General features: G+C 44.2%; 1 protein-coding gene across 3 annotated transcripts in view; it reads left to right on the top strand.

The window, feature by feature from the left end:
- Window positions 1-23,097, top strand: part of CDK6 (cyclin dependent kinase 6) — a 136,767-nt gene that overhangs the window by 79,442 nt on the left and 34,228 nt on the right. For all 3 annotated transcript variants that reach the window (XM_035318726.1, XM_035318727.1, XM_035318728.1), the window contains exon 5: window positions 22,807-22,916. In XM_035318726.1, coding sequence (XP_035174617.1) covers window positions 22,807-22,916 — 110 coding nt within the window. The remainder of the gene's footprint in view (window positions 1-22,806; window positions 22,917-23,097) is intronic.

Raw genomic sequence — 23,097 nt, 5'->3', positions numbered from 1 at the left:
GTGCTATTCCCTATGCATGGACCCCTTCCACATACCCTTATAGCCAACTATTGTGTATTTTACCACATGTGTAAAACAATTCTTATTCACTTTAAAGACACTACACACTTCCAGTCCCTGATGGCATCTATAAATATAACAAATGCACAGCTGGGGATGTCAGTTGGTCACAAGCATTCATAGTGTTGTAAAAACACTGGATCATGAAAAAAATCAGATCTATGATAGAAATGAGTGTTGTTAAGTACTGATCACTAGCAGGCATGAGACTCCATTGAAGTCCCATTGAAGTCAGTGAAGTTCAAGAGCAGATCTACGCTTAGTATATAACCATTCCAATATCAAAATTGCTTTAGATATTGTCTTTTTCTCTCATTAAAATAAAAGTCCTAATTTTCATAAAATCATAGAATGGTTTGGGTTGGAAGGGACCTTAAAGATCACCCAGTTCCAGCCCCCTGCCATGCGCAGGGACACTTCCCACCAGACCAGGTTGCTCAAAGCCCCATCCAGCCTGGCCTTGAGCACCTCGAGGGATGGGACATCCACAGATTCTCTGGGCAGCCTGTGCCAGTGCCTCACCACTCTCATAGTGAAGAATTTCTTCCTTATACCTAATTTAAACCTACCCTCTTTTATTTTAAAGCCTTGTCCTATCACCACACCCCCTGACAAACAGTCCCTCCCCTACTTTCCTGTAGGCCCCCTTTTGCTACTGGAAGGCCACTATAAGGTCTCCCCAGAGCCTCCTCTTCTCCAGGTGGAACAACCCCTACTCTCTCAGCCTGATATATTTTTTTTTTTCCATTCTCCACGCAGCCTGCATTTGTGCTTGGGATTGCCCCGGCCCAGGTGCATGACCTTGCACTTGGCCTTGTTGCACTTCATGAGGTGGTCATGGGCCCACCTCTCAGCCTGCCCAGGTCCCTCTGGATGGCATCCTTTCCCTCCTGTGTGTCGATCGCACCACACAGCCTGGTGTCAGTCAGCAAACTTGCTGAGGGTGCACTTGATCGCACTGTCTATGTCACTGACAAAGATGTTAAACAGTGCTGGTCCCAGAACTGACCCCTGAGGATCACCACTCATCACTGATCTCCACCTGGGCATTGAGCCGCTGACCACAACTCTTTGAGTGTGACCATCCAGCCAATTCCTTACCCACCAAGTGGTTCATCCATCAAATCCACATCCCTTCAATTTAGAGACAAGGATGTCATGTGGGACAGTGTCAAACACTTTGCACAAGTCTGGGTAACTGATTTTTTGCAACCTAATGCGTTATTATTTAGCAGAAAATATGTAACACTTCACTGGAAGTCAGATTAATTACAATAGGCTTAATTTCCCAAAAATGTACTGCTTTCTTGTCCAGTCTAAAACAAGGCAAGTCTTTTAAACTTTGAAAAAAAAAAAAAAAAAAAAAAAAAAAAAGCATATTTATAGATCAGCTATTATGGGAGTGGTAAGTAGTCTACTTCCTTGAGATGTAATTGATTAAAACTACTTTTGTACCTTATATGTGAGCTACAACACGTACATGACATTCCTGTGTACAGCATTTCCTGGTGAACTGTCATTCATCTCAAGTCCTAGAGACAGAAATGGTAAAATAGTTAAGAGAGGTCATCTGCAGTACCCTGCATTATTTTTCAGGCTGAAGATTATACTCAGAATTGTTTTAAGAAGTACTGAGTCTCCATATAATTGCTTTCACGGCATATTGCCAGACTAACACTTCAATTATTCAGAAGAAATAAAGGTCTCTTTTATTGTTACTGATAACACCTTTCCTGCATCTGAAAAGATGTAAAATCCATTCTGTTTTTTCAGTAGTTGTGCTCTTCACTTCTGTTTTCCTTTTGCTGGGTTATGAGAATAGATTATTTTATCCTTCTTCCTACTTCTTTTCAAACAGGTTTCATTTTCAGATTTTCTTGCAGTAGCCCAAAACAAAACTATGTTTATCTGGCATTTAAAGATGCTTTGTAAATAAAAAAGCTTAAGAAGGGGTCATTTAGACCCATGTTTTATAAAAGCTTCATATTACAAAAACTAACTTGGGTCTAAATTCAGCCTGAGAGTATCCTTCTAATAACAATCATACTGCCTACTCTTGTAAACATTTAGTTTCTGATCCCACAATCATTAATGATTTTAAACAGCAGTAACATAACCTCATGATATTAACAACAACCAAAAAAGCTAAAATAGATGTTCTTTTTTTCCCATTAAAAAAAATCTCTTCCCCTGCAGACTGCCATTTTCCAAGAAAAATAGGTAGTATATGTTAAATGGAATTTTATACTCTCTAGAAAATATAGGGTATTTCTAATTTCTTGTCTCTAAACTACTTTTTAAAATAATAAAAGTAAAGAACAAAGGCAGAAATGGATATACATGATTCCACTGTCTGATGATGTCTTCCTCTAACCACCCAAACTTCCTCTGAAATAAGTAGGAATTAACTGTCTATTTGGAGTTAGGGTAGTGCTTTTATGGCCTGTCCAGTTGTGTGGTTTTTTGTTGTTGTTGTTGTTGTTTGGGTTTTTTGTTGTTTCTTTAACACAGACTAATAACATTAGCTTTTTCATGCATGACATTTTTGCCTCAGAGGAATAGGTGAGGTCCTATGGGCTTTTTGTGAACCTTCTGTGTATCTTTAAGTTTAACCCCTTGGACCTTGCAGGGTCATGAGGGACTGCTGATCTGCCCCTGTCCCAGAGCTGCATGCTCATGGGCCCGGTCTCTCTGCAGGAGCTCTAGCTTCTAGCTCTGCTTTTCTCTCCTCTCCTCCTCACCATCCATGGAGTCATACGTTGAAGGATTTCCTGATGACTAGAGCATGCTATTTACATGAATTTCTCTGACAGCTAATTGAAGGGGGTATACATTGCCATTCCTATACGGCTGTTAATGCTGTGGAAGTTTTTTGGAGATGATGGGCACTCTTATTTCCTTGCAATGAATATGCAGGTAGATTTTTGCATGGAATGACTTCTTCTCAGTACAGATCGTTGTGAGGAAAAGGCACAGGCAATCATCATCATCATCATGGGGAAACACATATAGACTATGAAACTGATTTTTCCAAGGCAATCTAGTCAACTGGTGGCAAGGCTGATGTCACAAGGGCTCTTGGCTCCCTCTCTCAGACCATTAGAATACTTACACTAGCTCTTAAGTATTAGTTTCTATTTGATTTATTCTTCCTATTCAAGGATGGATTACATATTGAGATAAACAGTTTAGAAGACCTTTTTTTCCTGTCTATTTTTATCATTTTTATAAGGACTCTTCCTGGACAGTTAGGATCCATGAGTGATTCACAAAGCAGCAAAAGGGACATGACTCAGGAGGAGACCTCCTGCATGTATTTTTTATCCTCAGACAAAACCTTTTAAAGCAGCAGATCTCCATTCTATACTGGGTGCTCCGTCGTGGTGTGTTTCCACCACACCAGTGGCAGTTCAGCCTGTCTTTGAGCATCATTCCTCCCCAGGAGTCTCCAGGATGAGGGATTGCCAGTAGCAGCAAACAATATTGCTACTGATTGGTTAGGGAGAGCTTAAGCATTTCTGTGTAAATCAGATGTTTCCTTCTTTCCTGGAGGCTCAGCAGGCCCATGTTTCATGATTCCCTGTGCCTATAAACTGATGTCCATTGCCTGAAGCTGGGAATGTTCACTTTGTAATGTGCAGAGCTCAGCTAAATCCAATTCTGGAGTATTAAAAATACATCTCAGTGCAGCAGCTCAGACAGCAAATGCATAGTATGTATATTAGTGCACACTTCCTTAACCAGCTCTGAAATCAGTCTGTCAAACAGATGCCTGGAAATGGATTTGGACTCTTAGAGAAAGTGTTTCCTGTCTTAGACCTTTCTGCACACAGTGTACAAGGGGTTAACAAGGGAGCTACTTTGCAAACAGAGGCAGAAGGTCAGTGGCGGCAACAGCAAAGACTCCTACAGCCTGCCATGGAGAGCCTTTCACCCGGCATTTCCCACCCAGGGGATTGTAAACATTGGCTCGCAGCCATGGAGTCCTACAGAACTTCTCTTTACTTTCAGCATATACATTTATGCGTCTTAATGGACACTGAAGCACGGCAAGTTATTCCTGCATGTGCAGAAGGAGAGAGGGAGCTTCTGTTCAAATTTAAGAGAGGAGGGAAAGAGCCATTACTCACGCTGGAATTTGAAAACATAGAGATATGCTTGTTCAGTGGTACTTCACATGTAACATAGCTGCTGTTCTCAGGCAAACTTTCTCAACTCACTGGAATGTGTAGAATGCTGTCACTTCATCAGAACCCAGAAGAGCTCTTTTATCTGCCATTTGTTAGTAACTAGCAATATTGTTCTTATCTCGTTGTCCTTTAGCCTGATGCAGTGCCCTCAGACATGAGAACTTGTAACATGAAAGCACTCATTACCTTGAGCATTCCTTTTTGTATTGTCTGAAGCTTTTATCTCTCCAGCTTAAATAAGATGCTTTGTATCAATTTTGAGAGAGATGAGTCATCTGCAAAAGGCTGTTCTGCAACATCATTTTCACAATAGAACATTTTACATTTTTATAAGACTGTTACCACTCTGGAAGAGTCTTCAGTGATCTAGACTAAGTCAGATTTTTTTCACCCAACTAATCTATCTGTAGTTAATTTCCTAAGGAATCTGGCTTTTTGAAAACAGCAAAAACCAAGAATACAAGCTTTAAAGTCAAAGATGGGAAATAAAGCTTTGCAAGTTCTAGTACTGGACCAACTGTAACATTCTGGTGTTCTGCTAAATTTTCTGATTCTTAAGATCAGTTTAAACAGTCCTCTAGCACTGAGCAATGGCAGAAAATGTCTTTGGGGTTCTTTAAAAAAATTGTGCTTCTGCAAATCATAAGTTTTGGCCAACAAGTGGTGTATCAAGTAGCAAGGGAGGAGATGTTGCTTCTCTCTCCACAGAACAAAATAGAGTGCCACCCTCTAGAGCTTTTCTGAGTACCATCTATTAGTCAGAGATAGAAAATACATTCTGCCTAGATCCAAGGTAGACTCCAGCCTGGTTAATGTAATTAATGCCTGACTTTATTTTTATCCAGCGTTGGTCTAATGTAAAATGCATACACATTCCAGAGAGCAGTATCCAGAAACTGGGCTCCTCGCCCCTTCCAGCTGATTGTCCTTAAGCACTCAGCTACTTTCAGACACTGTCTTGCCCCATGACTCATATACTCCTGGCAGAATAGTTACTTGGCTTCAGCAAAGGCAAGGAAAGAGCTGTCACCCAAAAAGCCCCTAGCCTAGTGGTCAAATTCTTTTCTTGGACGTAGGAAGTGCCTGTTAAGTCCCCTTCAGGCTGTGTTTCCACTTTGAGATTAACATAATAACATCTGTAAAAGATGTTAATGTAGATGCAGACATGTATTGCTTCCACTGCCACTCCTAGTCATGGGCTTCACTTAGGTGGGACTCCATATGGACTTCTGTGGAGAACATCCAGGTTCTCCACAGGCGATCAGTCCGGGACAGACGTGTTCTGCAGCAGAGCGGGGGACTGGGACAAGCAGGGCTTTTTTTCCGGCACCAAGGCCACTCGAGGCAGCCGAGGGAGCTGCCAGGACCCGGCTGCCCTTGCAAGGGAGGCTGACAAGGCGTAGGCAGAGCCAGCAGCGCCCCCTCCCCGGCCGATCAAAGGCAACCCCTAGGGAGGGCGACTGACCAGGATGGGCAAACAGGGCCTGGTGCGGCATTTTGCAAGGCAGTTCGAGCAGGGAGGGCATAGCGATCCCCCCCTGCCCATAAGAACAACTCATCTAATGGCTGTCTACCACTAGCTAGGCCGCGATGGCCTACGCTAGGCAGAAAGCTCTCTCTAGAAAGTCTGTAACCACCCAGACTGACTGCCCGGTCAAAAATGCAGCAGTTGAGGTCTCTGGATGCAGGGAGTGCCAGAGCCTGCTGCTGCCATCTGAGGGAGGCAGAGATACTGTGCGTGAGGTGCGAGCAGGTGGACGACCTGGTCCGCCTGGTGGCAGAGCTCAAGGAGGAGGTGGAGAGGTTGAGGGCCATCAGGGAGTGCAAGCGGGAGATGGACTGGTGGAGCAACTCCCTGCAAGGCCTGAAGGAGAGGCACCAGGGCGAGACGCCCCCAAATGGGGGTAGATCCCCTGCCCTGTCACTGTCGGGCGGAGGGAGAGGACCTAGGAGTTAAGGAGGAATGGAGACAGGTCCCTGCTCGACGTTGCAGGCAATGCCCCCCCCCCCACCGGCCCCACGTTCCCAGGTGCCCTTGTACAACAGATGTGAGGCCCTAGAGCTTGAGAGACCGGTGGGTGAGGATGTGGTAGAAAGTTTACTCAGGAGGATGCCTAGGGCAAGGAAGTCCACTCCACGCCTCAAGACTGGCTCCTCCAAGAAAGAAAGAAGGGTGATCGTTGTAGGCGACTCCCTGCTCAGGGGAACAGAGGGCCCTATTTGTCAGCCTGACCCTACCCGTAGGGAAGTCTGCTGCCTCCCTGGGGCTGGGGTCAGGGATGTCGCCAGAAAGCTTCCCAGCCTGGTTTGCCCCTCCGATTACTACCCACAACTGATAGTCCAGGCTGGCAGTGATAAAATTGAAGAGAGAAGCCTGAAGGCTATCAAACGGGACTTTAGGGGACTGAGACGGTTAGTGGATGGAGTGGGAGTACAGGTGGTGTTTTCGTCCATTCCTACAGTGGCAGGGAGGGGTATAGAGAGGACACGGAAAGCCCACCTGATAAACACGTGGCTCAGAGGCTGGTGCCAACACAGAAATTTTGTTTTTTTTTTTTGACCACGGGGCGCTTTACTCGGTACCCGGCCTGATGACTGCAGACGGGTCCCAGCTGTCTCCAAGGGGAAAACGGATCCTGGCCCAGGAGCTGGCAGGGCTCATTGAGAGGGCTTTAAACTAGGTAAGAAGGGGGACGGGGCTGAAATAAAGCTAGTTGAGGTGTACCAGGGGGAACAGTGGCAAGGCTGAGGGAGAAGGCAATGGCCCAACTGAAGTGCATTTACACTAATGCACGCAGCATGGGTAACAAACAAGAGGAGCTGGAAGCCATTGTGCAGCACGCAGGCTATGACTTGGTTGCCATCACGGAAACGTGGTGGGACCACTCTTATGACTGGAGTGCTGCAATGTCTGGCTATAGGCTCTTCAGAAGGGACAGGCAGCACAGAAGGGGTGGTGTTGTGGCTGTCTATATTAGAGAGTGTTTTGATGTTGTGGAACTTGAGGTTGGGAATGATAAGGTTGAGTCCCTATGGGTTAGGATCAGTGGAAAGGCCAACAAGGCGGGCATCCTGATGGGGCAGGCATCCTGTTATAGGCCCCCAAACCAGGATGAGGAGGTAGATGAGGAGTTCTACAGGCAGCTGGCAGAAGTTGCAAAATTGTCAATGCTTGTTCTTGTAGGGGACATCAACTTCCCAGACATATCCTGGAAGCACAACACAGCCCAGGGAAAGCAGTCTAGGAGGTTTCTGGAGAGCATGGAAGATAACTTCCTGACGCAGCTGGTTGGCGAGCCTACCAGGGGAGGTGCCCCACTAGACCTTCTGTTCACTAACAGAGAAGGACTGGTGGGAGATGTGCTGGTTGGGGGCTGTCTTGGGCAGAGTGACCACAAAATGTTAGAGTTCTCGATACTCAGCGAAGTCAGGAAGGGGACCAGTAAGACCGCTGTCTTGGACTTCCGGAGGGCTGATTTTAAACTGTTCAGGACACTGGTTGGCAGAGTCCCATGGGAGGTGGTTCTGAAGGGCAGAGGAGTCCAGGAAGGCTGGGCACTCTTCAAGAAATCTTAATGGCTCCGGAGTGGTCTGTCCCCATGTGCCCAAAGACGAGCCGGTGCGGAAGACCAGCCTGGCTGAACAGAGAGTTGTGTCTTGAGCTTAGGAGAAAAAAGAGGGTTTATAATCTTTGGAAAAGAGGACGGGCCACTCAAGAGGACTATAAGGATGTTGCAAGGCTGTGCAGGGACTAAATTAGAAAGGCCAAAGCTCATCTGGAGCTTTATCTGGCTACTGCCATTAAAGATAACAAAAATGTTTTTATAAATACATCAGTACAAAAAGGAGGACTAAGGAGAATCTCCATCCTTTACAGGATGCAGGGGAAAACTGAGTTACAAGAGATGAGGAAAATGCTGAAGTGCTTAATGCCTTCTTTGCTTCAGTCTTTAGCGGCAAGACCAGTTGTTCTCTGGATACCCAGTGGCCTGAGCTGGTGGAAGGGGATGGGGAGCAGAATGTGGCCATCACAATCCACGAGGAAATGGTTGGCGACCTGCTACAGCATTTGGATGTATGCAAGTCAATGGGGCCAGATGGGATCCACCCAAGGGTACTGCGAGAACTGGCAGAAGAGCTGGCCAAGCCACTTTCCATCATTTATTGGCAGTCCTGGCTATCAGGGGAGGTCCCAGTCGACTGATGGCTAGCAAACAAGGGCTGGAGGGTAGACCTGGGGAACTATAGGCCAGTTAGTTTGACTTCAGTGCCAGGGAAGCTCATGGAGCAGATTTTCTTGGGTGTCATCATGCGGCAGTTGCAGGACAAGCAGGCAATCAGGCCCAGTAAGCATGGGTTTATGAAGGGCAGGTCCTGCTTGACGAACCTGATCTCCTTCTATGACAAAGTGACACTTCTAGTGGATGAGGGAAAGGCTGTGGACGTGGTCTACCTTGATTTCAGTAAGGCTTTTGACACCATTCCCCACAGCATTCTCCTCAAGAAACTGGCTGGTTGTGGCTTGGACTGGCATACCCTTTGTTGGGTTAAAAACTGGCTGGGTAGCCGGGCCCAAAGAGTTGTGGTGAATGGAGTCAAATCCAGTTGGAGGCCGGTCACTAGTGGCTTCCCCCAGAGCTCAGTACTGGGGCCAGTTCTCTTCAATATCTTTATCGATGATCTGGATGAGGGGATCAAGTGCACCCTCAGTAATTTTGCAGATGACACCAAGTTAGGTGCATGTGTCGATCTGCTTGAGGGTAGGAAGGCTCTGCAGGAAGATCTGGATAGGCTGGACCGATGGGCTGAGGCCAACGGTATGAAGTTCAACAAGGCCAACAGTTGGGTCCTGCACCTGGGGCACAACAACCCCAAGCAGAGCTACAGGCTGGGAGATGTGTGGTTAGAAAGCTGCCTGTCAGAGAAGGACCTGGGAGTTTTGGTTGACAGTCGGCTGAGTATGAGCCAGCAGTGTGCTCAGGTGGCCAGGAGGGCCAACAGCATCCTGGCTTGCATAAGAAACAGTGTGGCCAGCAGGTCCAGGGAAGTGATTGTCCCTCTGTACTCGGCTCTGGTGAGGCCATACCTCCAATACTGTGTTCAGTTTTGGGCCTCTCACTACAAGAAGGACATCGAAGTGCTCAAGTGAGTCCAGAGAAGGGCAATGAAGCTGGTGAAGGGTCTGGAGAACAAGTCTTACGAGGAGCGGCTGAGGGAGCTGGGATTGTTCAGCCTGGAGAAGAGGAGGCTCAGGGGCGACCTTATTGCACTCTACAGGTACCTGAAAGGAGGCTGTAGCGAGGTGGCGGTTGGTCTATTCTCCCATGTGCCTGGTGACAGGATGAGGAGGAATGGGCTAAAGTTGCACCAGAGGAGGTTTAGGTTGGATATTAGGAAGAACTTCTTTACTGAACGGGTTGTTAGTCACTGGAATGGGCTGCCCAGGGAAGTGGTTGAGTCCCCATCCCTGGAGGTCTTTAAAAGACGTTTAGATGTAGAGCTTAGGGATATGGTTTGGTGGAGGACTGGTTAGTGTTAGGTCAGAGGTTGGACTCAGTGATCTTGGAGGTCTCTTCCAACTTAAACGATTCTGTGATTCTCTATCTGGAGTATCTGTCTTCCTAAACATACATCACACAGTAGAGCTTCAGCTGCCTGTTTCTGCTATGCAGGTCTTTATAAATATGTGTGACCATCTACACTGAATACTCACAGACACTTTCAGATTAAGAAATGAATTTAATGAGCAATGATGTCTACAAAACTCATAACTGTGGAAAGTCAGTGGCTAGCGTCCAACATTTTAATGGGTCTGAAGCCTACAAAGATATTTAAATATGATATTCTGACACCCTGAAGACTCCTCTTAGCCTTTCTGTCCTTTCTATCTAGTCCTCGGCTTTGCCATGAAATTACAGGCTTACAGCCGGTCCTTTTCCTGCTGATATTTCAAACCACAACTTATTTCTAATGATCTGTGATGCATTCATGTGTGTATAAACACATACGCCTATCTGTCAGTTGCAGACAGTAAGTTCATTTTTTTGTTTGTTTGTTTTTTGTTTTTGAAACCTTTATGGTTCCAAGCCTCTGTTCTAATTTATCCGTCCACCTTCATGTCAGCCGTCATAATAGGACTGAAGTTTGCACCCTTGTGAAGTAGTGAGGGCTGATGCATCCCCAAGAGGAGCTTCTACTGCGGAGAAGCTGACTTGTTTGCAACCCTGGGTTCCCTTTGGGTTTTGCTGTAATATAGGAGGTTTAACTGTAAACTATTGCTTCACATGAGTATCATTGACTGATATTGCTCCACCAAACCTTTAATATCCTATCAGTGACACTAGTACTTTGCCTCCAGGCCCTTCCTTAACCCATGCTAGAGCCTGTATCACTAGCAACACAAGCTTCTACTTCCAACATGGACATCACTTCACCGGTTTTCTTTGGAGAAGGAGAGCTGTGTGGCTGCGTAACACTGCATCAGGTGCTGTACAAGCTCCCACCGTACCACACCATGCTGCTGGGGAAAGGTTACAGCTGTTGGTGCCATGGGTAAATGAGTGTTTCTCATAGGAGTTGATGGGACATATCAACGAAGAGAGCCCAAAGTGACAACAATAATTTTTAAGAAGGGTTGCTAAATTGTAGCCTCTTTATGGAAAAGTAATATGAGATTTCCCTTGTGTATCAGCTATGAAAGTTACTCATACCAATATCTTAATTGTAAATGTGCCAAAGACTACTCTTGTCTGAATCAGACTTTCAGTACAAAATACATTTGGAAAAATATTTTCAGATTAATTGTGATTGAGCTTATTTTGCCCTTGTTACACATTCTGGGTGAAGGCTAAGTAAGCTCTTAGCAGCTAACCTGCTGATGCGCACATCCTCTGCACACACTGCCAGATGCAAAGGTAAAACTCTCTTACATGCATGCACTGATTGTTATTTGTGCCTTTACTTTCCTATACAGGTCTTGCTATTAACTCAAAGCACAGCAGTAGCTCGTAGGTTTTATTCTCAACTGAATGAAAACTGTATCCTGTAGAAGTTGATTGCACCAAGTTTCCCCTTTTATAAAGTCCCAAGCTGGAAAACTTTTTTTCATAAAAATCTATAACAATTCCAGTTCCTAGCAGAATTCTGTGTTAAGCTGTCACCCAGGGGTTACATGCGCCTGTAAATGGTTTGGATTCTTTCCGTCTTTTTGAAAGTGAATCATTTGTTCAGGCCATTTTTGATGTTCATATTTCATTACAAATTTTAATGAGAAAAATGACTTTTTTTTTAATTCTACCTTCTTTCCCATCTGGAAGGAGCCATAGGGTCTGCAGTAAAGCCTATCACCTAGATAACTGGCAGTATTTATTCTATTCTTTTAGACTGCATCTTGTTTGTGCATCATCTCCTTTTGTTAAAGGTGGTTTGAAATAGAAGAGTACCCAAGCTCCATGGGAGAGAGGTCTGTGGTGGCCTTCATGGTTTTGCTTTATTTAGGTTTCTCTGTTGAGAACCAAAGCCTAACACAGTGCCCCAGGAAGTGGGGAGACTTTTTTCTATTAACCAGACTGGTTTTCTAGTAGCAATGGAAAGCTGGTCTTCATTATAAAGCCAAACCCTAAGTGGCAAGGCTTAGATTCTCTAGTCTAGCCATGATGAACTCGGAAACAGACCAGGCAGTCACAAGGGCAGCTTCGGGAGATCTCAGCATCCCCTTATCTTGGAGCCAACCATGGTTTCCTCCTTGGTACAAGCCAGAGCTACATGGTCTCATTCTCCCAGGGACTGGGCATAAGTGAGGTGAGAGACCAAAGAAAAGATGAATGCTACCCAGCTCAGTGGGAATATGGATGGTACTAGGTGAGTTGGTTTTGTGGCTACCTAAACACGTAGAGCAGAGCAAAGCTACCGGAACAAGGTTCAAGATCAGATATTAGAAATTGCAACCATTTCCTCAGCTAGCTAATGCCAACAGGTGACTGACATGAGTGGCAATGGGCCAGATTGCTGTGGCCAGATCCAGAACAAGATTTATATTCCAAGTCACCCACGCAGGCTGCCATCTTTTTAAGGCTTTTTTTTTTCTTTTGGTATTGTGCAAGGAATTCTTTCTTCTAGTAGGTGTTTGACTTAAGACTTAACTACATAAGAAACCAATGGTGTTTATTTCCTCCTGCCTTTGTGTTTTTTTCAGCCCTGAGGTGGATTATTACAATTTGCTCTTTCAGTCCACAAATTTCATTTGATTTCAGTCCGCAAATTTCATTTGATTATTGGATCTTGAAGCAGGACTGAAGAGTGGAGACTTTTTTAGAAGGCCATCACTCTCAATGCCTTTAAGTATCTCTGTATAAACTGCAATATCAAGATAGCCTCTTTGCATGCAAAGCTAACCACTTCTGTAAAAAAATGAGCCATCCCATATTCCATGGAAGGAAGCTCAGAGATTAGGGCATCATGGTTTTGATTTTAGTACATAGCAAGCATTGGCAAATCTTTCTTATACTTCCATGGGCTCTGAACACAGTATTGTGATGATACTGATGTTATTTTTGCTTCTTTATTTTTATATAGAGATAAAACACTTTTCAAGTGAAGTGTTAGGTATTCTCTAAGAAATGTTCTCTGTATGGTATCAGTACAGAATTCTATGAAATATTGTGCTTAATGGAAATATACTTCCTTGTATTATCTTTGAGATAAGTTCTGTGTTCTAACTAATGGGTGAAAATATTACATCATCTTAAGAGCCTTTTCCTTTCTAGTAGCTGTTTCACGCAGCTGCTTAGTGCATGGAGACTCTTGAGGTAAAAGCCACTGAATGTAGGTAAAGTGTCTTCCGCCAGTATTTATATAGGCATGTATGATGTGCAAACACACACACACAGACACACACACACAGTCATACACATACACCTAACATGCAGTCATGCTCACAACGGATGTACCTAGAAATATTCTCCAGCACTGCCATCACACTTGGTTATGTGGTTCTTCCTAGAAATAAAAAAGCAAAATTCTGATCAGTTTTGTGTGTATAAAGCATCAAAGAAATGAATGGTTTCTTTATATGTTATCTCACAGTTGATGATCTTGTTTTCATCAAAGCACAAATGTTTTAACATAAAAAAGAAGAGCTCACATTCTAAAATAACAACTTGGTAGTGGGTGGTATGTGTGATCAGGATTTTTCTCTTCTATAAATAGATATTTTTTTCCTTGATCATTTAACTAATGAAATAGTAAAAACCATCTTTCCCCTTTTCACAAAGCAGGTAATTAAGCTTGCCTCTAAAATTGGTACAAATGTGAATAAAGAGATAAAACTGTTATTACCACGTGCATTTCATAAGACCCATACAACTCAAAAAGATGTCATTTATATGCATATTAATATATATACAAAACTCTTAGTCAAGAAATGAAGTACTTTCTAAAAGCCACCAGGGTAGTTTGGTTCATTTTTACTGTAAAAGGGAAACTATTTCAATGTGTCTATAAAAAGACAAAATACAATCTTCCTCTAAGAAAGAAACATTCTAACCAGCCATACCTATATCTCTATCTGCAATGAAACTGGAAACGGTTATACAGGAGTGGAGGAACCACTATTCAATAATGATAGAAATAATAATAAATAATAACAATAATAATGATAATAATGATGTTCACACTGATACTGTCCCTGTGAACTGAAGCACATGGTATGATGTAGCGGTTATCGCCTGTCTCCATTGCAGTTAGCAATAACATTAGGTCTTCAGAGACAGATTAAAGAGTCACAGGCTCTTTATAAACACAGAATGCTCAGTGAATCTTATAGGCACAGTTATGGGAAAATACATTAAATAGTCCCCAGCAAATAAAGCAGGCACACTCCTCTTCCACACCAGGGATGAAAAATATGTTGAAGTCATTGTTCCAAGGCTAAAAAGCCCATTCTACCACCACTTATCTTGGCCTTATTGCACCTTTTGGACGAGTGTGTTTTGGTGGGTTGCTGTGTGAGGTGCTGTAGGGTGCAATGAGGCATCAACCCTCTGTCTTCCTCTTCCCTCCCTCCCTGCTCGTGCCTTCCACACACCCCAGGCCTTCCCTTAGCTCCTGGGACCCCCCAACACACAAACGTGCAGTTTACCTGTATGAGGTAGGTGTGCTCTGCTGCTGCAGGGTTTTGGGATGCCCCTTGCGGGCATGGAGGAAAGGGAGGTGGGGAGCGGCCCCACTCCTAGAGCAGAGCAGCCGGGGACAGGGATGTGTGGGTGCAGGAGGGCTGGAGGCAGGCATGCCCAGGCTGAAGGCCTGCCTGTGGGACATGGAGCAGGGCCCGCCTGGGCTGTGCGGGCAGGCACTGAGCAGCATGCAGGGCAGCTGTCAGAGCCTGCAGTCTTGCAAAATGCCATCTTCTCCTTATATAGGGTCACCTACCTTCTGGATTGCCTCCTCTGCCCTGCCCCATGCTGGTTGTCAGTCACTACTCCAGACCACAGGTGCCGAAACATGTTATTTTTTAATACTACATTGAATTCATATTAAATAATGCTACACTGTCAGACCAACAAGGCATTTGTAAGCATTCATAGATATTCATAGATATTCATAGAATATTCTGAGTTGGAAGGGACCCTTAAGGATCATCAAGTCCAACTCTTGACACCGCACAGGTCTACCCAAAAGTTCAGACCATGTGACTAAGTGCACAGTCCAATCTCTTCTTAAATTCAGACAGGCTCGGTGCAGTGACAACTTCCCTGGGGAGCCTGTTCCAGTGTGCAACCACCCTCTCTGTGAAGAACCCCCTCCTGATGTCAAGCCTAAATTTCCCCTGCCTCAGCTTAACCCCGTTCCCGCGGGTCCTGTCACTGGTGTTAATGGAGAAAAGGTCTCCTGCCTCTCGACACCCCCTTACGAGGAAGTTGTAGACTGTGATGAGGTCTCCTCTCAGCCTCCTCTTCTCCAGGCTGAACAGGCCCAGTGACCTCAGCTGTTCTTCGTACATCTTCCCCTCCAGGCCTATCACCATCTTCGTAGCCCTCCTCTGGACATTCTCCAACAGTTTCATGTCCTTTTTATACTGTGGTGCCCCGAACTGCACACAGTACTCGAGGTGAGGCCGCACCAGCGCAGAGTAGAGCGGGACAATCACCTCCCTTGACCTACTAGCGATGCCGTGCTTGATGCACCCCAGGACACGGTTGGCCCTCCTGGCTGCCAGGGCACACTGCTGGCTCATATTCAACTTGCTGTCTACCACGACCCCCAGATCCCTCTCTTCTAGGCTGCTCTCCAGCGTCTCATCGCCCAGTCTGTACGTGCAGCCAGGGTTTCCCCGTGCCTGGTGCAGGACCCGGCACTTGCTCTTATTGAACTTCATGCGGTTGGTGATCACCCAGCTCTCCAACCTATCCAGATCTCTCTGCAAGGCCTTACCACCCTCATTCGAGTCCACAGCTCCTCCAAGTTTGGTGTCATCAGCAAACTTGCTCAAAATACCTTCTATTCCTACATCCAGATCGTTTATAAAAATATTGAAAAGTACCGGCCCTAAAATGGAGCCTTGAGGGACCCCACTAGTGACCACCTGCCAGCCTGACGCAGCCCCATTTACCATAACCCTTTGGGCCCTGCCCGTTAGCCAATTGCTCACCCATTGTATGATGTTTTTATTTAGCTGTATGGTGGACATTTTGTCCAGTAGGATCCTATGGGAGACCGTGTCAAAAGCCTTGCTGAAGTCCAAAAAAATCACATCAGCTGGTTTCCCTTGGTCCACCATACGGGTGATCTTATCATAGAAGGAAATCAAGTTAGTTAGGCAGGACCTACCCTTCACAAACCCTACCTTTCACAAACCCTTCACATTCTCATTTAAGACATTACATTTCTTCTTCTGAGACTCTGTGGAGATTCAGCACAACATTTCTAGCAAGCAAGAGGGAAGTGCATTAGAGAGAGAGAGTCTGCAGTGGTGATTGAAGCCAGGCTTCAATCAATATGCAAGCCCCAATTTTAGCCATCTGTAATTCAGTCCTCTCCACCAGTCTGTGGTGAATGTGTCAGGCTTATTTACACAGCTGAGGAACAAAATTCTACAAAGTTTGAAGAAAATTAGGCAAGTCATTTTAGACTCCCAGCGCTGAATAAGAAGCCATGCTATAGCAGCTCCATCATGAAATTTTAAAGATTCCACTTGGAAACCCTCCTGAGCAGTTTGAGGCAATAGAGAGGTTTTTTGTGATGTTGGGGCACCATGAAGCAACCCTACAAAATTATATTCTGCATGCTGCACCATATATGTTACAGTTACATTCACTTATTTTTACTCAAAAAAAATAAAGGACAAAAATAAATGAAAAAGTAAAAGATTCCCCAAAGGTAATGTGAAAGCCCTATTAATGAGAATTGAACAAAGTAACTGAGTTTAAAAGTTTTTGAAAAAGTTACAAATAATCTTTCATGAGTCTGAATTGCTTTAAACAATAAAATGAGCCAGTGTCTAATGGCAAATATCTTGAACAAAATCAGCACCAAAAACAGTACAGTAGAAACCACAATCAAAAAAGCAAAAGATTTGGAAGAACTTTATTTGGATTAAAGGATACTTTGTAAGAATTTAAGCATCCTGTTAATTGCTTTTGTGGAGTGATGTCTATGAAAGTTAATATCTTAAGAGGTTTTACAGGCCTCTTCAAAGTCCCTTCAGAAATAATTGGAGTAGAATTAATCACATCCAGCTTTAGATGTCTACAATGAAGATGTCTACATGCGGGCCAGTCAGCTAGATTCTCCTCACAGATAGTAAGCAGTTGCAGCATGTGTTCATTTGACCAGTACAACACACTCACTGTAAAATAAGTTGAATGGCACCCTGGGAATACCAGCTTCTTCCCTCTGACTGTAAAAGGAGTCTGTTTGACTGGCTCAGATGTAGATACCTAAAGTTATGTGAGACAGCTCTTCGTTCAGGTGCTATCTCGCTCCAATTTCTCTTTATGAGGCCTCTGTACAAGAACTGGGCTACCTTATGTATGGGGAGATGAAGCAGAAAATATCTGAATAAAACTTTTCATCTATGAAGCAATAGCTTTGGATATGGGATGCAAAAGCAAAAAAAAACACTATTCTCTCTTTTCATGATGTCCAATGTCTTTCATTGGTTTCTACACACAAGCTTTTGTGACCTTTTAAACCCTGTGTTTCATCTTAGATCTGGCTGCATCGTTTTAACAGCCCAGTTTTCTTCTGCTCTGTAAATGGGAAGAGAGGGGAAATAGCTTCCCTGTGAGGCTCGTTGTTACTCCTTTGGAGCAAAGCTGGATGGGATGAGGAGTGGGCCATGATCCCCCAGCCCGTCGCCCTCCTGTAGCCCCTCTGGTTCAGCGGAGATGAGGGAAGCATAGCAAAACGCCTTCTCTCTGGAGTGAAAGGAAGACCCGGGGCCACAGCGTGACTCACTGGCTGGTGGAATAAAGAGTGCCAGGAAACATTCGTGGGTACTGGAGCTCAATTGTCTATACTGTTAAATTATTAGAATGGTTCCTGGCACAGTTTTGAGTTATGCCAACTAGCCTTCCCCCAGACAGTTCCTAGGCAGTTAAGCATGGACCAGAGACCATTCCCAATAAGCAGTTTGCATGCGGTCACCTTTTTTTGGAGGCTTGAGAATTTAGTAACATGGACATAGGCTACTCTGTGCCTGTTGGTCTCCGTGCCAAAGGAACATTTCCTGTCCCATTTAATTTCCCAGCACAGACATAGCCACTGTGTTACAGTCTGATCCCTGCTTTGTTCCTGTAGCTGTGCAACTGGGCATTGGTCTGTACTTAAAGTCTGTGGCAAACCAAAATGTAATCTTTTGTGTCTATGTTACTCAACCCCATCCCTAAACCTCTGTTTGTCTTTGTCTTTTTTGAACTGTATGCTATTCAGACAGCAACTATATTTGGAATGGGCTGTGTAATGTGCAGATCCATTTAAATTAAGCAGTTATCCAGAAGTGAAAATCTTCTCTGTAAAGTAAATGGAAATTAAACGAGACAGACACGATGCCTAGATCCTGTGTTTGCACTACTAGTGAGCAGATATGTACCACTAATCTGATTTTACATCAGAAATAGGGATCATGAAGTGCAGGACTGAAACTCCCGTGGCTTAGGTGGTCCCAGATAGCAACGTGTGTCAGGTATAATAAGGCAGACAGCTTTATTTTCAAATAAAGCTATCTTTCTTCTTCAGACTCTAAATCCAGCTTTCCCCTGACATCTCACTGAGCACGTTTCCTTCTTCAGGGAGTCTGACACAGTGTTGGCACAATTTGTCAGATGTTCTTTCCTTTCTAATGTCTCTCAGATATATTCTTCATTTAATTTCATCCTTATGTGGTGCCTAAACCTACTGACATTGAAATGCCAAGAAGCAGTGATCTGCAGCTACTGATACTGTTTTTTATCTGCTATCATCCCATCTTATCTGGGTAGTAAAAATATAAAATGTGCACTGGAAAAGGAGTATATCTGCTCCCTTTGGTCCCAGTGTGCAAATTGTTCTGTTTTCTTGTACATAGATTAATCCTTAGAAAATACAAATGTCATGGTATCCCCAGAACTTGCAGAGCAGGGTGGAAAGCTAAAGGCAGCTTAAAGAGGGAACAGGAGCTAATTTGGCTTGAGTATTTGGAGGCATTCAGAAGAAGAGGGGACAGGGTGTGAAATTCTGGAGAGCTTGGGGGTGCACAGGAGCAGGCAGGAAGCGTGACAGAAGGTGGAGCACATGGGAGGTGGCAGGCATCAGGCCATGTCCACCTGGGCGTTTGCACATGAGCCGCACTGGGTTAGGCACCTTCAGTGACATCAGGGGGCCACTGGCATGTGGCATAAAGGCTGAGATGGGAGAGGAGCTGGGAGGCTGGGGGAGAGCTGAGAGGAACATGGCTGTTGCACAAGAGGAGCTAAAGAGGCCGGGCAGGGTGAGGGGAAAGGATGAGGAGGCAATGGAGGGAGGTTTATTAGATGTGAGAGCTAAAATGCAACATGGTCACTGAAGCCTACAACCTCAGAGGTAGCTAGGAGTCTTGTGCCACATTTAGAATCTCCATCAGCATGTAAGCACGAACCCCTTTTCCTGCAGCTTGGACACCCACAGTGCCACAGTGCGTGTGTAGCAGATTTTCAGGGCAGGCAGAATTTAAGGTAAATGTAACAAAGCAGAAGCATGTTTTTTTGATCCTAAAAGGGGGGCTTTATCATGAGCAAGCCTTGCAGGGAGAGCCTGTCTCAGTGGTGGTGTGGCTTACCTAAGCAAAGCATTTTTTCATTCTAAGTCAGAGCTGTGCTAAAGAGGAAGCGATGATCTAGTTGTTCAGCCACCATATCCTGTGTTCAGAATAATTTTCATTTCTACTTATCTTCAAATGTTAATGGAATGTCCACAAATATTTTTTTTGGTTTCTATGGTAAGAGAAAGAGAGTGTGAAACTGTGTGTCAAAACCACTGCATCATTTGCCTCATCCTGTGCTTTTCAGGAGAAGACCCTGAGCACCAGAAGAGTCATCTGTGGCATGACATGTGTGCCAAGTGACATTTAGTAAATTTTGATCCCTTTCAAGTTCATGTTTCAGAACACAGGCTTGCACATTACAAACCATATGGGTTACTTGATCACTTTTATAATTACCGTAACGATGGAGCATACCAAAACATCTCCACACAGATTACTTCCTCTCTGACTATAAAGCGGCCGAAAGGCACTTGCTGGAATTCAGCTGCGAGACTTTGGAAATAACTCTTTTTAAGGTTTAAGGTTTCCAAATTACTCAGAGGCAGAATCTCCCATTGCCCCGCGTACACATGCGTGGAGCTCAGCGGCAGGGTGCAGGCGCTGGGGGAGCCGTGCCAGCACGCCGTCACGTGGGAGAAGCAGCAGACGCGCTGCGCGCTTCCGCGGCCTTCTGGAAACAGCCCCACTCCCCCGAGCCTGCGGCCGGGGGCCTGCCACGAGCTGCCATGCTTCTCTCGGGAAGGGGAAGGAAAAGAGCAGCCCCCTCCCTCGATGCATTTCCCTGGGAAAGGGGCTTCAGCTCGGGGCGCACATCGTCAGAAGCGCTCACCAAAACGTCTGGTAACAGTGCATCCCCCAGTCCTCTGCCTGTGAGAAGTGCAGGGGGTTAATGCGTGGTGGAACTGGGGGAAATAAAGCATCTTTTCACTTTGTATGAGAAGAGCTGTGAGGGTCTCAAGTGAGGAACCATTGGGTTTGGTGGTATTTCCACAGATCCAGCAATTGTGCAGCTCTTGCTCCTGACACAGCACCCAGCCACTGACAAATAATAGTGGGCCGAAATTGTTATACCCGATTTCTGAAAGCAACGTTTCTTCAGTAAGCTTTTTGGCAGATTTCCTGAGAAAGTGCAAATCAGAGTTTGAGAGAGATATCTGCACCACAGAAAATATATGTATATTTAGGAGAGATTCTCGCTGATTCAGATAGGCCAGTGCCAGTAAAAATCCCCCAAATTCAAGTTACGTTTGTCTTCTTTCCCTGGAGTGAATCTCAGAAGAAACTTTAATTTTATAGAGAGAGAAGTGTTTTGGGAAAAGATCATTGATACGTTAACAAATTGGAAACACGTCCAACGGAGTTAAATAATGCCCAGCTTCCACACAGGAATCTGTTTATGTGAACAGGTAGCTGGAAGTCGAGATTGCCAGTGCAGTACTTTGCACTGTGTTATTGAACTGTTTCAAAGACAAATTTTATGAATAGAGATCAAAGCGTTTAAGAGGACTGTTAGCAAATATGACCACTTGTGCAAATATCCATGAACCTCCCTTCAATAGCCTTTCAGTAGTTCCAAAGGCTGTCAGGGCATGTAATGATTGTAATAAATACTGTATTTGCTTTTGTTTCAGCTGGCTTTGACCAGCAAATTCGGCTGATTACTTCCATTGTTATTTTTGCTTAGAAGACAATTATATTGTTATCATTTAAAAATAAAACACTCTCCTTACACATTTCTGTGTACTGGTTTTCAAATTCAGAACTATCCTAGTTAACATTCTTTTCAAAGATATTTTCATGTTCTCTTTGAACTTGTTTCTTTTCAGTAATATATATATATATTTGCTTTGTTTCATGCTTCTCATGAATTTTCATGGATTTCTCATTTCTCAATGCTTTGTGCTAGTTGGAGACAGAAACCACTATTTTTTGAGAACCTCCCTGCCTGTAGATTAATACTGACAAAATTTAAATAATAGCGCACGCTAAGAATATATTGCCATTTAGCTGACAATCTGTTATGGCTGGATTATAACTGCAGTCAGGAGCAGAATACTCCTGTAGCTCTGAGATTAAATTCAAGCAACATAATAGGTCACACAGGACTGTAAGGAAGCTCCTTGTGTTCTTCTGTAAATAGACTGAAGATACAGTCCGCCTCATCTGTATTTGGTCTACTTGTGGGAAACAAAAGGATAAATATAAGCTGTCCCATCTCCGTTGTGGGTCCAATGTGCAGGACTCATCAAAGCACATCAGTGGAGTTGTGCCAGTAAAATTCCAACTGTGTCTCTACAGTACATTGCAACACGACCAGCTGCCTTAAAGTAGGCACTTTATGTGTCAGATGTCCCTGGGAAAAACTGTAATCATTTGGAAAATGATTGTGAGAGAAGTTGGTGCTGGTGTAACCAGTGGCATGTGGGCAGAGACAGTCACAAACTTTGAAGGTCAGGAACCCGCCAAGGGTCCCAGCACTGTGTTCCTTGGTTAAAACAATGCCAGTTTAAGGTATCTCCCTGTGCAAGGACACCACACTGGGCAGTACTGGGCCTTTTGTAATGGGCAGCTTTGGGGAGGTTTTAACTTAATCTGCACCCAAATGAAAAAATAATGAATTTCTTCAGTTCAACATGAACAAAATTTCTGAGACAGTTAGGACACTTTTACCCAGGTTGGCCAGTAAACTTCACTTAACCCCATTTCTTTTGAAAAACGAACAAACAAACAAACAAAAAATATCCCAACTACAAAGAGCTTAGGATAAAGATTAGCTACACATTCTACTTTGTCCTATAGGTAAACCCACAGTGTTCCCTAGCTTACTGGTTTCCAATTTTGGTGTCAACACCTAGGAGGTACAAAAAAAGTATTGAAGAAAAGCAGGCCTTGTTCAAGAGACTAACTAATGTTTGCTCCATTGAGAGCCTGAACCTCTACTGGAAAATGTTTGGGGCCTGTAAGGTGCAAAAGCTTCAAAGAGTTGTTCTGATAGCGTGCTGTGATACTGTGATATCACACCAATGCTGTGCAATGACACTGTATTTTTGTTATGCTGTTCTGGAGAAGTGATCTCACTTCCTGACTCATCATCACTGCAGGTATACTACGGAGATTTTTCCGTACAGGACCTGTTTCTGTGCACTTGCCAAATCAGTTTGCCCTAGTATGTCAGGTTTTGCAATTTGGATGCAACTAAATAGGATCTGTGTACAACACTTATATGGTTGCAGTTCTGTAACTAAGCATGCTCTATCTTACCTTTCTTTTGTTTTACAGGTTGTTACTTTGTGGTATAGAGCGCCTGAAGTTTTGCTTCAGTCCAGCTATGCAACACCGGTTGATCTTTGGAGTGTTGGCTGCATATTTGCAGAAATGTTCCGTCGAAAGTAAGAAATGTTGTCATATTTTCTTCACTTTTTAATTTGAAATTTAAAAAATGTGCAATGATTTCTGTTACAATACCTTAGACCATGTTTATATTGGAAAGGACTGATAGGATGTTTCATTCACAGCACAGAACATAAGCACCCGTTGCAAATTCATACTTTTCTCTGCATTTGGAGTCTT

Source organism: Oxyura jamaicensis, chromosome 2 (assembly GCF_011077185.1).
Source record: "Oxyura jamaicensis isolate SHBP4307 breed ruddy duck chromosome 2, BPBGC_Ojam_1.0, whole genome shotgun sequence".
NCBI classification, from domain to species: domain Eukaryota; kingdom Metazoa; phylum Chordata; class Aves; order Anseriformes; family Anatidae; genus Oxyura; species Oxyura jamaicensis.
This window is presented reverse-complemented; position numbering and strand designations above follow the sequence as displayed.